General features: G+C 42.0%; 2 protein-coding genes across 2 annotated transcripts in view; both read left to right on the forward strand.

The window, feature by feature from the left end:
* The window catches only part of LOC149431447 (C4b-binding protein alpha chain-like), an 80,884-nt gene extending 68,573 nt beyond the window's left edge, over positions 1-12,311 (forward strand). The window contains exon 6 of the mRNA XM_089665597.1: positions 12,087-12,311. Coding sequence (XP_089521723.1) covers positions 12,087-12,271 — 185 coding nt within the window. The 3' untranslated portion in view covers positions 12,272-12,311. The remainder of the gene's footprint in view (positions 1-12,086) is intronic.
* Positions 12,312-15,526: 3,215 nt separating this feature from the next.
* Positions 15,527-15,716, forward strand: part of LOC149431448 (uncharacterized) — a 116,465-nt gene continuing 116,275 nt past the window's right edge. Inside the window, exon 1 of the mRNA XM_089665598.1 lies at positions 15,527-15,678. Coding sequence (XP_089521724.1) covers positions 15,528-15,678 — 151 coding nt within the window. The 5' untranslated portion in view covers position 15,527. The remainder of the gene's footprint in view (positions 15,679-15,716) is intronic.

Genomic DNA, 15,716 nt, shown 5'->3' on the forward strand with positions numbered 1-15,716 from the left:
AATTACTATGGGGGATGAATTACTATAGGGGGGATGAATTACTATATGGGGGATGAGTTACTATATGGGGGATGAATTACTATGGGGAATGAATTACTATAGGGGGAATGAATTACTATAGGGGGGATGAATTACTATATGGGGGATGAATTACTATGGGGGATGAATTACTATAGGGGGGATGAATTACTATATGGGGGATGAGTTACTATATGGGGGATGAATTACTATGGGGGATGAATTACTATATGGGGGATGAATTACTATGGGGGATGAATTACTATGGGGGATGAATTAATATGGGGAATGAATTACTATATGGGGGATGAATTACTATGGGGAATGAATTACTATAGGGGGGATGAATTACTATAGGGGGGATGAATTACTATAAGGGGGATGAGTTACTATATGGGGGATGAGTTACTATGGGGGATGAATTACTATATGGGGGATGAATTACTATATGGGGGATGAATTACTATATGGGGGATGAATTACTATGGGGGATGAATTACTATATGGGGGATGAATTACTATGCTTACTATGGGGGAATATTACTATACTTACTATGGATGACACATACACATCATTCATCTACTCTTGTTCCGGCCCCCGGGTCCAATATATGAACCCATTGCGGCTCTCAAGTCAAAAAGTTTGCCCACCCCTGATCTATACACTTCTCCTACGGCCCAGGTAAAATGGCTTTTTGCGATTTCGTCCTCTTTTTTTTTCCATTAAAATCAGGATGCAACAAGACTGCCCCTTTCTCCCTTATTATTTGCACTCTGTATCGAACCACTGGCAGTTCATATTTGCACTAATTCCGATATACGGGGTATCCCGGTCCAAGGCAGAGAATTCAAAATTTCTCTTTTTGCGGATGACATTCTCCTTACTCTGACCCAGATTCGCACCTCTCTACTCAACCCCCACGAAGAGCTGGGGGTTGGGTAGAGAGGCTCCAAATCGGAGTTTCTCCCTGTAAATATCCCTCAGTTGGATATCCATCATTTATCTTCCACTTTTTTTTATGAATGGAGAACCTCCTCAATCAAATATCTCGGTGTCCATATTACTTCGTCCTATGCCTTCTTATACAAGGAAAATTTCTTCCCCTTTTTAAATCCATACGAGCGACTCATCTCAAATGGAAGACTTACCATAATTCATGGATAGGCCGCATTATCTCTGTTAAAATGAATATACTCCCCAACAGGGGCAGACTGACCATTTGGAAACTCGGGCACTGCCTGAGGGCCCGGGGTCAGTAGGAGGCCCCATGAGATGCCCCTGGTACCTATTTCATAGGCTTTTTTGAGTTTGGGCAAGAACACAGGGGCCCCATGATCCCCTATTGCCCAGGGGCCCCATGAGTTGTCAGTCCGCCCCTGCTCCCCAAGCTTTTGTACCGATTTCTAACATTACCAATCCCTATCCCCCCCACTCATCTCCGGAAGTTACAAGCAGATTTATTGGACTTTAGTTGGGCATACAAGCTCCATAGAGTCACAAGATCGGTTTGATTCACATTCCTAACAGATGGGGGTTTGGGATTCCCTTCCCTATTATCCTATTATCATGCAGCGTAGGTGAGAGATCTATCTTCCTGGTCCACTCTGTTCACTTATAATAGGTGGATGGAGGTGGAAAAACTTTGGCTGGCTCTGGTCCACCCAAATATCCTCTTGTGGAATGCAAGTGCAATAGTGCCCTCTTGTAGACTTCTGTGCACCATGTCCTTTCTCCTCAAGGTATGGAATATGCTGAAGTGTAGGTATCACATGACAACAATGCTTCTTTAATGACCTCTTTCCTATATAACCCCGAAGTGCCAGTCTATCCACATTAATGATATCCCCTTGGTTATGATTACAATTATTTCAATTTCGACAGCTAGTAGACCCCGTTACATGAAAGCTACTTTCCTTTGTGCGTGTCACGATCTAACGGATAGCTCTATGGATCCACAGTCTTGGATTCACCATTGCTTGGAGTCTAAGCCCCAGTCTGCTTGTTCACCAGAGCCCCTGATGGTGGGGATGGACTTGGAGCAGGCTGAGACCCCGGGTACACCCTAACTGTAGTAGAGAGGACTGCTAGTGGAACATAGCTGGGTAAGAGCCTAACGTGAAGAGGCAGGGAAGACCTGAGAGGTAAAGAGATAGATCCGTGCAGAATGGATGGATGCGGACACACCGTGAAGCAAGTAGCGGAGTCAGACAGGCCGGGTCGGGAACTGTGGAGGCAGAACGGAATCAGAGCAGCAGACAAAGGATAGTCTGGTCACAGGCCAAGTTCAGCAACGAGAGGTCAGACGATCAGGAGCAGGCAGAAGAATGGTTCAGAGGCAAGCCAGGGGTCAGGGCAGGAGATGGTCAGCAGTAATCAGGAGCAGGCTGGTTTCGGCAACAAAGGTACACACACAGGATCAGGACACAAGCAGAGGATAAAGACCATAGGGCAAGTTGGACATTGCAATGGCCAGTTTAAATAGCCCGCCCGGCGCCGACAGGCACGCCTGGGTCCTAGTGCCTGCCCGGTGCCGTCGTTGGTGACAGGCACGCTTGGGTCCTAGTGCCCGCCTTCCTGTATGCCTTGTCGGGATCCTGCGCATGCGCAGATTCGTGCGCCGTGGCGATCTTCTCGTTCCCTGACAGAGCGACTACAATCTAAATATAATTTTCCCTCTGCAGCTCACTATGGCTATTTGTAAATAAGACATTTTGCCCTTTCCCTGACTTCTACACTGCAGTTTCCTAAACCTATGCTCTTTGAAAAACGTCTGGCAGAAGGTCCCTCTCGAAAAGGCTAAATCTCAGATGCCTATAAATTGTTAAACCGATAGAAATAGTTACATCTCGACAGATAGCTGGCTAGCTACTATCCCTAAGGGCCAATTTATGAGGGTGAGAAGGAATTGTACCAATATAGAAGCTTACCACACCAAAGCTACAGAGGTTCATTGAAAAAGGTTATGATAAAGCTAAGTTAGACATGGAAATGGAGCATATAGCTGGTCTAAACAGAGATTCCATGTTGTCTAATTCTACTATCCAGAGAAGCGGCAAGTTCTGTCCATTTGTAACATCCTTCTCCATACAATTCAAAACAGTTAGTAAGATTATTAACAAGAACTGGAATATTTTGGGAGCAAACCCTATTTTGTCTAGAGTCCTACCTGAAAGGCCAGAAATCATTTTTCGAAAAGCACCCACCCTAAGAAAAAGGATTTCTCCTAATGTAATAGATCCCCCTTTAAGATCTACTTTTTTTTACTACCATGAAAGGCTTTTACCCATGTAAAAAACGTGTCATTTTCCAGCAGAGCAAGACTTCTTTAAAGAAAACAGAATCCTTTACATCCACATCCACAGGAAGAACTTACAACATATCTTCGTTCATAACGTGTAACAGTCGCTATGCTGTATATCTATTTGAGTGCCCATGTCACAAGCAGTACATAGGTCGCTACTACTAGAAGACTAAGGGATAGATTCCGGGAGCACATTTACAATATTAAGAGGGGCTTGAAGGAACATTCACTATCAAAACATTACAGATACCACCATAGCAGGTGGTATAGATATAATTCAAAACCATTGGTGAGGGTCCAACAAAAGCAGACTTGTTTCACAAATGGAAACAAAGTGGATCTATGACATGAGGACATTAAGCCCTGCAGGCCACGACATAGACATTAATTGTTTTATAGATAACAGCTGGTTTTTGATTTTTTATCTTTGACATTTCATTTAGGTCTTTATTAGAGCCCTGCCTTTTTATTTATTCATTATCTACGATTCACTATACGTCTTCTTATGCTGAGTTTTATTGTGGTTTTAGACATTTTTATGGTATCTGATTCTAGTCCATAGCATTCTATTCTATATATTTTTATCATTTATCAGTTTATGTTACTATTTTTATGCCTTTTCTGTTTCTGGTATTACATTTTTATGGTAGACATTTTTACGGCATCTGATTCTAGTCCATAGCATTCTATTCTGTATATTTTATCATTTTGTTATTTTAAACTACTATTCTTATGCCTTTTTTATTTATGTTTTTTTACATCATTTGAGTTTATGTTTTTTATGATTTCTTCTATTAGAGATGTACTCTGATTTCATATTTTAAATTTTTAACTTTTTTACCTCCATATAGCTTGTGAATTATGGAATCATGTTATATATGTTTTTTGTTCTTATTTTACCGTCTAATGTATCTTTGTATGTATAATAGGCTACATTCTAGATAGAGCAGGTGGCTCCCCTCTTTTTTTATCACTTTTTTCAATTTTTATAAAAACATTTTTTATACATCTTCTAATCACTCGTTGACTAATATGTAATTCTATGTAAAACTCCTAGAAGTCATGATTTGCCACAAAATGCAAAATTGTCTTTAAATTTATCAATTTTTTTTAATTTTTGGTATTTTTTTTATATTATGGGTTTTTAACCAAATTTAAATTCCAAATCACTATTAATTCACATAAGTGCATTTAAGATATAAAATGCCAAAAAAACCTTAAAGGGGTTGTCCGAGTTATGTAAAAAACAATATAGCACTGTAAATCTGATGGTCAGCAATATATACAGTTGTGTTCAAAATAATAGCAGTGTGTTGAAAAAAGTGAATAAAGCTGAAAATCCTTCTAATCCTTTTATTTCCATCCACACAAATGCATTGGGAACACGACACATTCTATTCCAAATCACAACATGAAGAAAAATACATCAAATTTGTGGTGTTCCTCTAAAAAAAATGGAAGAAAAGTGAATATTAGACGGTTCAAAAAAATGGCCGTGTTGGTATTCTTCTTTACAAACTCAAACATTCACTATATAAACTGAGAAATGTTTGAAGATTTTGCTTTCCTTTGACTGACTTCATGAATATTTGGTTGTAGTCGCACTGTTTCTGAGAACTGCTGTACATCTGTGTTGCATGGAGTCCCCCAACTTCTGGCCCCTGTGATCAGGTATTCCAGCCCAGGATGATTGGACCACATTCCACAGTTCTTCTCTATTTCTTGGTTTTGCCTCAGAAACGGCATTTTTGATGTCACCCCACAAGTTTTCTATTGGATGAAGATCCGGGGATAGGGCTGGCCACTCCATAACGTCCATCTTGTTGGTCCGGAACCAAGATGTTGCACGTTTACTGGTGTGTTTGGGGTCTTTGTCTTGTTGGAACACCCATTTCAAGGGCATTTCCTCTTCAGCATAAGGCAGCATGACCTCTTCAAGTATTCTGATGGATTCAAACTGATCCATGATCCCTGGTATGCGATAAATAGGCCCAACACCGTAGTATGAGAAACATCCCCATATCATGATGCTTGCACCACCATGCTTCACTGTCTTCACAGTGTACTGTGGCTTGAATTCAGTGTTTGGGGGTCGTCTGACAAACTGTCTCCGCCCACTAGACCCAAAAAGAACAATCTTACTTCCATCAGTCCACAAAATGTTGTGTCATTTCTCTTTAGGCCAGTCAATGTGCTCTTTGGCAGATTGTAACCTCTTCAGCACACGTCTTTTTCCCAACAATGGGACTTTGCGGGGACTTCTTGCAGATAGCTTGGCTTCACATCGGCGTCTTCTAATTGTAACAGTCCTCACAGGGAACGTCACACCTTCTTTCATCTTCCTGGAGCTGATTGTTGGCTGAGTCCGCCCCATTTTGGCTATTCTTCTATCCATTCCAATGGTAGTTTTTCTCTTTCTTCCACATCTTTCAGCTTTTGGTTGCCATTTTAAAGCATTTGCGATCATTTTAGTTGAGCAGCCGATCATTTTCTGCACTTCTTTATATGTTTTCCCCTCCAATCAACTTTTTAATCAAGGTACGCTGTTCTTCTGAACAATGTCTGGAACGACCCATTTTCCTCAGAATTTCAGAGAGAAATGCACTGTAACCAGAATGTCCAACATTTGCTGCCTTCCTTCCTTAAATAAGGGCAATAATTGCCACCTGTTTATCAAAGAATGAATGACGTCACTAATAGAACTCCACACTGCTATTATTTTGAACACGCCCCTTTCAATGAGTGATTCAATGACACAGAATCAGCAGCATGCATGTCATGACTGTCGGGTCTGTTGGATTTCTATGACTCTACTACACCTGCTAGGAAATTATTTGCCATGTAGAAATATCATTTCCACCAAAAACAGCGATTGATCCGGTTAGTGATGTCTGACTGCTAGTATTTTGAACACAATTGTACATAAGCTAAGCAAGTTTTAGGGAAAAAAAATTCTATTTCCTCATGTCCCTAGTTCTCTTCTGGCCCTTTGTTGTTATTTGCAGGTAAACAATCTCTGCCCCCCCCCCCCTGAAAAGGGGGTGAATACAAGTGCTGCTCTGAGTGAATATATGAAGACCATGAAAATATGAAGATCATGGTTGGCAAGTGTGTGGGGACTTGAAGGTCTTGTGCATGCTGCTCAGGCAACAAGCTGGGTATACCAAATACCCTTGTTTTCTGTGTCTATGGGACAGTCGAGACCGACAAAATCACTGGACCAAGAAGAGTTTGCAGCCGAGGGTGCTAACAGTCGGTGAAAAAAATGTCCTCCGAGAAACTTTGGTACCTTCCCATAAAGTTCTTCTACCACCTCTCCACATTAATATTGGGATTGATGAAGCAATTCATAAAATCACTTCCAAGAGATGGAGAATGCTTCAAATACTTGGTCACCAAGATTCCAGGCCTGTTGGAGGCAAAATTGAAGGAAGGTGTGTTCGTCGGACCAGACATTAGAAGGCTTCTAGTTGATCAAGAGTTTGTCAATGCCATGACGGATCCTCACAAAGAAGGGTGGATTGCATTTAAAGAAGTCCTACAGAAATTTTTAGACAATAACAAAGATCCTCACTACAAAAAGATCGTCGGACGAATGCTGAAACCATTTCAAGCTTTAGGTTGCCTGATGAGTTTGAAAGTGCATTTCCTCCAGTCCCACCTTGACTACTTTCCTGAAAATTTGGGAGCTGTGAGTGAGGAACAAGGTGAACGATTCCACCAAGACATTAAAGAGATGGAAAGGCGATACCAGGGAAAATGGAGCATTACAATGATGGCAGACTACTGTTGAATGCTTCAGAGAGACATTCCAGATGCTACTCACAAGCCTAAATGCACCAAGAGGAGCCTCACAGGGAAGAAGAATCGAGTTTAGTGTGTGTAGGTGAGCTCATTTCAGTTCACAAAAAGATTTTCATGAAAAAATTGTAATAAAACTTTAATTTTAGAAGTCTATTTCCATTTATTTTGAGGTATTGCCGAATTTTAACATAGTTACCTAAATTGTCAGGAAACGTGATGTCCTATGACAAAATGGAGGTCATGTTCAGGTTCGGCGCACCAAAAACACATAAAGATTACGTAGAATAACCAAAACAGCTCTTGAGAAAAATTTTTTTGCAGACCTGTGTAATAGTTATATGTCCTCGGTGACCTTATTTACTTACCTGCATAATACCTGTAATAGCGTACGAGCTGCCTGTACTACCTCCGCTGGACCCACGGAAGATGGCACTTACACATACCCACTTCCCGCTGGTCTTCGACATTACGTTAACATTCCGGACCAACGCAAAATGGTGCTCGCAACCAAGCGCATGCGCATTTCGCGTTAACCTCCGGCAAGATGGCGCCCGCTAATTGAGCAGTCAATCTAGGGCTATTTAAGGAGCAGAATAGATGTCAGGCGGCAATGGCACATCCCTTTTGAGAACATACTAAAACATGTCAAGGAGGATCCTGCACGTTGTGACGTCACGCCGCCGGATCACGGAGGTCCGGCGGCCATATTGAAACTCCAACTGGTCAGTTTGCTCAGAAGCTTTATGCTGTATGTATTATCTACTTTAGCCTATGTACAGTTGCAAGAAAAAGTATGTGAACCCCTTGGGATTACGTGGAGTTTTGCATGAATTGGGCATAAAATGTGCTCTGAACATCATCTAAGTCACAACAATAGAAGAACACAGTCTGCTGAACATAATACTACACAAACATTAGATGTTGCCATGGTTTAATTGCACATAACATGTAAACATTCACAGTGCAGGGAGGAAAAAATATGTGAACCTTTGGACTTAATAACTGGTTGACCCTCCTTTGGCAGCAATAACCTCAACCAAACGTTTCATTTTGGACCACTCCTCTTCACAAAACTGTTTCAGTGTAGCAATATTCTTGGGATGTCTGGTGTGAATCGCTCTCTTAAGGTCATGCCACAGCATTTCAATCGGTTTTTTGTTGAATTACTTGTATGCTTTGGGTATGTGAATATATGGCCTTTTAACATTGTATATCAACATTGTATATCATGAAAGTTATACCTAATTACTACACCATGGGCATATAAAGCCGTCCACAACACTGCCCCAATTTACATAACCGATCTTATCTCTAATTATCACCCAAACCGTACACTCCGCTACTCGCAAGACTTCTTACTCTCCAGCTCCCTTATCTCCTCCTCCCATACTCGTCTCCAAGACTTCTCCAGGGCGTCACCCATCCTCTGGAACTCCCTACCCCAATCTATCAGGCTATCACCTACTCTACTTACCTTTAGGCGATCACTGAAAACCTATCTCTACAGGGAAGCCTATCCTGCCCTCAGCTAATACTGGATTCCTCTACTCTTCCAACCACTCCATCCCCCACAGTTATTACCTGTTGTACCACTAACCCCTCCCTCCTAGATTGTAAGCTCCTAGGATCAGGCCCTCAAATCCCTCTTGTATTGAACTGTACTGTTACTGTACTGTCTCCCACTATAATGTAAAGCGCTGAGCAAACCGTTGGCGCTATATAAATCCTGTATAATAATAATAATACACCATGGACATATTCCCTTTTTGCACCGAGCACTTAATCCCCAAGAAATTCCTTGGTGACCATCCCAGTGCCTGGAAGAGGTTTATCCATTGTGTCACATCCTTAAAGGGGACCTCCAGCTTACGACCATCTCATAATCCAGATGAAGGCCACCTAACTCAGGCTGCATCCGGTACCACCTTAGAAGGGATGCCTGGCAGACCATCACTTACTGTTTACACCGCGCTTTATAAATGCGCATCTGGTGAGTGTGCATTTTACCTATACCCCGCACCGTAATATTGAATCATGCACAGCTGGGAATAACAGAGTCACCTTGGTTTTAATCACCGAAAGCGTTGATGTTTATTTGAACTATGATCATATCTATTTTAACTTTAACTTTTTCTATATACTATGTTATCAGAACAATTCATTTAACGCATATATTTGGATTATCAACTGGACGCCCCTTTCTATTCTTGGTACATTTTAGCACTGCACAATTATCTTGTTTATAAGTTGTTAAACGCTTACCCTTTTCAGACACTAGGTACACACACCTACATGCTGGAGTGGGAATCCTCTCTAGGGGATGAACTTGCCTTAGAAACTTGGCGAGTCATTTGGTCCCAAGCTAGTAAAAGCTCCAATTGTACACTTTATAAAGAAAATTATCACAAACTCCTCTATGTTTTGTATCTCACCCCGGAACATTTACACAACATACACCCTACTGCCAGCGATCGGTGCTGGTGGTGTAAAAGGGCTAAAGGCTCTCTTCCACCATTACTGGGCTTGTTCTCGAATTGTACCCTACCAGAGAGCAGTTCATCACATGATTCAACGACTATGGGACTCCACCTTTCCTTTCACTCCTAAAATGTTTTTGCTGAGTTTGTTGCCTCAAAACATTTCCACACCACATGAAAAATGACTGAGGCATATTTTGACAGCAGCTCGATGTTTGATTGCTCTTAACTGGATAAAGACTTCACCCCGTCCCAAAGACCATTGTATACTCGTATCAGAGATGCGGAGCTTATGGAAATGTTATCTGCTCGCCTTCGGGACAATTTAGAGAAACACAACCAAGTTTGGGAACTGTGGCACTCACATGCAGCCCTCTTTTGAGGTGGGGACTGGGGAGAGGTGCTGTAACGGACCACCTGACAGCACCTCTATCAGTCCCCTGATAGAGCCTTCCCAGAGTGAGGAGTCTAAGTACCGGAACACTTGTTCACCAGGGCCTCTGATGGTGGGGATGGACTTGGAATGTTCCGGGACCAGGTCGCAGCTACCGGGTATCTCTACCATAGGTAGAGGAGTCTGCCAGAGGCTCCTGTGGGTTAAGAGTCTGATGTGAGGGAGCCCGGGGATCCCTGAGGGATGGATGGATGAGCAAGATCAGAGTCAAACAGGCCGTGTCGGTAACTAGCGGGTCGGTGCGGTACAAGACGGTAGGCAAGGGATAGTCGGGTCACATGCAGGGTCATTACCAGAAGATCAGATCTATAAGGGAACATCCAGGAGCAGAGTCAGGCAAGCCAAGGGGTCAGGACAGGAGAAGGCAACAAGGTCAGACAATCCAGATCAGAGTACTCACAACACAGGCAACAGGATACAAAAGACCATTCGGCAACAAGTGTCTGTGCAGGGCTGGTTTAAGTAGCCCGCCCTGCACCTGACAGGAGCAGCCTAGGTCCTAGTGCCTGCCCAGTACTGTCATAGACGACGGGTGCGCCTGGGTCCTAGTGCCCTGCTGCCTGCATGTCTGGACAGACACCTATGCATGTCTATTCTTCTATTCTATTCTTTCTCTTTCCTTCTTAAATACATATATTATTGTCACGTACCTGATGGGAGAAACAATTGATGAGGTCGGCCTCACTTATGTCACTAGCCCTGACCCCGCTGAGGTTGGAACAGAAGGAGTCTAGGGACCAGGGGGACAAGAGTGCCAGAGGTTTGCTTGCGGTTCTTGCAGATGATGACCTTGGTAGGCAGGATATCCTCTGATTTGGGTATTATAGAAATAGACCAGGCAGGTACAATGGATTGCCAGATGCACAGTAGAGCCAGGTATGCAGCCAAGACACAGGACTGGAGTGGAGTCATAGGATAGTCAGGGTCATAACAGTCGAGCAGCACGGTAAAGGATCAGAGCCGAAGTCAGAAACTGGGGGGACAGGAGAGTACTCAGAGTCAGGTCAGGAACAAGCCAGGTCAGAGACAAGGTAAACGAACAGGAGCAAGCAGGACATGGGGGGAGCTGAAGACCAGTCAGCACTGAATCTGGACAGAGGTCCTCCTTAAATGGCCGTCTGGTGCCAATCTTCACTGTGCATGCGCATGAGCAACAATTCATCTGCAGGATCTCCTTTGCGCCTGCGCCTGCGCGTTCCCGATCACGAATCTTCTTGCAGGAACTCTCTTACAATTATCTTAATTTTACTGTGGTTTTGGCCGGTTGTATAGCTTTAATTTTGTTTTTCTTTTTTTTCACCTATTAATGCAACATGAGAATCCTAAACTATTTTTAGCACATCGTACATTATTGATCACATATTTACCAAAACATATTCCAAATGCAAATCCCACACTTAGAATCAACTCCAGAGCTTTTACCTGCTTAATTGATGAAGTAATGGAGTAGCCCACACCTGGCCATGAAACAGCTTTTGATTCAGTTGTCCAATTACTTTTGGTCCCTTGAAAAATAGGGGATGGCTACTCTTAAGAGCTGTATTTCCTAAACCCTTCCTCCAATTTGGATGTACATACCCTCAAATTAAACCTGAGAGTGCTCACGTTCAGCCCATATCCATTATAGAACTATAGCTTGAATATGTTTTGGTAAATACCTGAAAAAAAAAAAAATTATGCCTGTGTCCAAATATATACAGACCTAACTGTATATATTTGTTTTCTACAGGTATTTCTGCGTAGATTCTTGCTAGCCTTTCTGAATGATAATGGCCTTTTCTCAGAATGGTAATTTGGAATACTTACATCATTGGTGCGATGCCCTTTCCACGTGTACAATCTTTGCTGGGAAGGGTTAAGATTCCTCTTCCTATGCTGAGCCGTCCAGTTTTTGTACATCTGTTTTCCTATCCTTGTCTTTGCACACCTGGACTTTGTTTTAATAATGAAAATGATAAAGAAAAATTGTTTATAAAAAAAGAAAATAAATAGTCTCTTCCCCATTGTCCCCTCCTTCTAATCTCTTTACAGATCTGTGTAGGAAGCCAGATTGGGCAATGGTGAAGATGGATCCAGAGAAGACATTCTATGATATTGGGGATACAGTGACAGTAAATTGTCAGGTTGGATATCACAATCCCTACCCCTCTGTACGATGTGTGAGGAGTGGAACCTCCATTAGGTGGGATAATCCCCCAGATTGTGAAGGCGAGTAGTAAATCTCAATATACAGACTACAGGAACCCAGACCAACCAATCAGCAGCCACCTCTCTTTGGTGTGACTCATCTAAACTGATGTAACCTAAAACCTGATTGGTGCATTGCCCTCTACACCTCATTCCTGTCTGTACGGCCTTATTACATACATAGTCCTGTATATTAGATACACTTTGTATAGTGAACATGGGAATACTGGATGCTGTCCAACTCAATCTCCATCTATCATTGTAATCAGAACCGATATCAGCGAACCCCATGGGGGGGCGATGTGATTATACATCACACTTAATGCTGATATCATCTACAATCTTCCCATGGAGACTTCCCTGACTTCTCTTCAAAGTGTCAATAACTGCTTGATGGAAAATACACCTTGCTGCTAAAACCACCAAAAAAAACGTATCTACATTGAAATGAATACAATGAAAAAAATGAAATGAATCAGATTGGGGCGCTTCTGCTGTATGTAAGCCAAGATAATTGTACAAGAAAATAATCAGTTCCTCTGTGCATGCTGTCGCTGAGACTGTCCCTGAAAATCGGACTGTTCTGTAACACCGTGTGCAGCTTTAAGGCGCCCCCCAAGCCTGGAGTCTAAAGGATTTGTGTATATTCAATGTTGTCCTCAAAGACACATGAGAAGGACCCCGGCCCTCCTAGATCTGTGTGAGCCGTTTTGTTCCCAATCAAGATTCAGACAAAATGTTCATTAATGGGAGATTCGGATGGACCTGAATTTCCAAATTTAAACAAATCCAAAAGAATTAAAAATTTTTTTGTCCAAAATAATAAATAATCTGAATTTGAGTCAAATATGAAATTAATTTGAAATGTAAACATATTACTGACTATCACTGATAAGTATTAGTGTTAGCCAACTTCTGGAAAAGCATAGAATTTAGAAAAATAGAATAGAATAAAACAGAATAGAATAAAGAAAAAAGAATAGAAAATAAATGAATGGAATAGAAAAGAAAAGTATAGAATAGAAAAAACATAGAATAGAACAAAATAGAATAAAATTACAAAATAAAAGAATAGAAAATAAAATAATGGAATTCCTCCTCAATTCCATCCTTCTACAGATAGCTACATTGTCGGGTCATTCATCCCTACTGATCACCCTACAGATAGCTACATTGTCGGGTCATTCATCCCTACTGATCACCCTACAGATACGTACATTGTCAGGTCATTCATCCCTACTGATCACCCTACAGATACGTACATTGTCAGGTCATTCATCCCTACTGATCATCCTACAGATACATACATTGTCAGGTCATTCATCCCTACTGATCACCCTACAGATACGTACATTGTCAGGTCATTCATCCCTACTGATCACCCTACAGATACATACATTGTCAGGTCATTCATCCCTACTGATCACCCTACAGATACATACATTGTCAGGTCATTCATCCCTACTGATCACCTTACAGATACGTACATTGTCGGGTCATTCATCCCTACTGATCACCCTACAGATACATACATTGTCAGGTCATTCATCCCTACTGATCACCCTACAGATACATACATTGTCAGGTCATTCATCCCTACTGATCACCTTACAGATACATACATTGTCAGGTCATTCATCCCTACTGATCCTCCTACAGATATATACATTGTCAGGTCATTCATCCCTACTGATCACCCTACAGATACATACATTGTCAGGTCATTCATCCCTACTGATCACCTTACAGATACGTACATTGTCAGGTCATTCATCCCTACTGATCCTCCTACAGATATATACATTGTCAGGTCATTCATCCCTACTGATCCTCCTACAGATATATACATTGTCAGGTCATTCATCCCTACTGATCACCCTACAGATACATACATTGTCAGGTCATTCATCCCTACTGATCCTCCTACAGATACATACATTGTCAGGTCATTCATCCCTACTGATCACCCTACAGATACATACATTGTCGGGTCATTCATCCCTACTGATCACACTACAGATACGTACATTGTCAGGTCATTCATCCCTACTGATCCTCCTACAGATACATACATTGTCAGGTCATTCATCCCTACTGATCACCCTACAGATACATACATTGTCAGGTCAATCATCCCTAATGATCACCCTACAGATACATACATTGTCAGGTCATTCATCCCTACTGATCACACTACAGATATGTACATTGTCAGGTCATTCATCCCTACTGATCCTCCTACAGATACTTACATTGTCAGGTCATTCATCCCTACTGATCACCCTACAGATACATACATTGTCAGGTCATTCATCCCTACTGATCACCCTACAGATACATACATTGTCAGGTCATTCATCCCTACTGATCACCCTACAGATACGTACATTGTCAGGTCATTCATCCCTACTGATCACCCTACAGATACGTACATTGTCAGGTCATTCATCCCTACTGATCACCCTACAGATACGTACATTGTCAGGTCATTCATCCCTACTGATCACACTACAGATACGTACATTGTCAGGTCATTCATCCCTACTGATCACCCTACAGATACTTACATTGTCAGGTCATTCATCCCTACTGATCCTCCTACAGATACATACATTGTCAGGTCATTCATCCCTACTGATCCTCCTACAGATACATACATTGTCAGGTCATTCATCCCTACTGATCCTCCTACAGATACATACATTGTCGGGTCATTCATCCCTACTGATCCTCCTACAGATACGTACATTGTCGGGTCATTCATCCCTACTGATCACACTACAGATACGTACATTGTCAGGTCATTCATCCCTACTGATCCTCCTACAGATACATGCATTGTCAGGTCATTCATCCCTACTGATCACCCTACAGATACGTACATTGTCGGGTCATTCATCCCTACTGATCCTCCTACAGATACGTACATTGTCGGGTCATTCATCCCTACTGATCACCCTACAGATACGTACATTGTCAGATCATTCATCCCTACTGATCACCCTACAGATACGTACATTGTCAGGTCACTCATCCCTACTGATCACCCTACAGATACATACATTGTCAGGTCATTCATCCCTACTGATCACCCTACAGATACATACATTGTCAGGTCACTCATCCCTACTGATCACCCTACAGATACGTACATTGTCAGGTCATTCATCCCTACTGATCACTCTACAGATACATAAATTTTGTGCTAAAAGAAAATAATTTGTTTTCCTATTGTCCCATTCTTCTAATTACTTTCCAGCTCTGTGTAGGAAGCCGTATTTCTTAATGCTGAAGATGGATCCAGAGAAGACATTTTATGATATTGAGGATACAGTGACAGTAATTTGTCCGGATGGATATTACAATCCCTACCCCTCTGTACGATGTGTGAGGAGTGGAACCTCCATTAGGTGGGATAATCCTCCACAATGTATAGGTGAGTAGTAAACCTCAATATACAGACTACAGGAACCC

Source organism: Staurois parvus, unplaced genomic scaffold (genome assembly GCF_062004578.1).
Source record: "Staurois parvus isolate SC_StPar_1 unplaced genomic scaffold, SC_StPar_1.0 ptg002258l, whole genome shotgun sequence".
Taxonomy (NCBI): Eukaryota; Metazoa; Chordata; class Amphibia; order Anura; family Ranidae; genus Staurois; species Staurois parvus.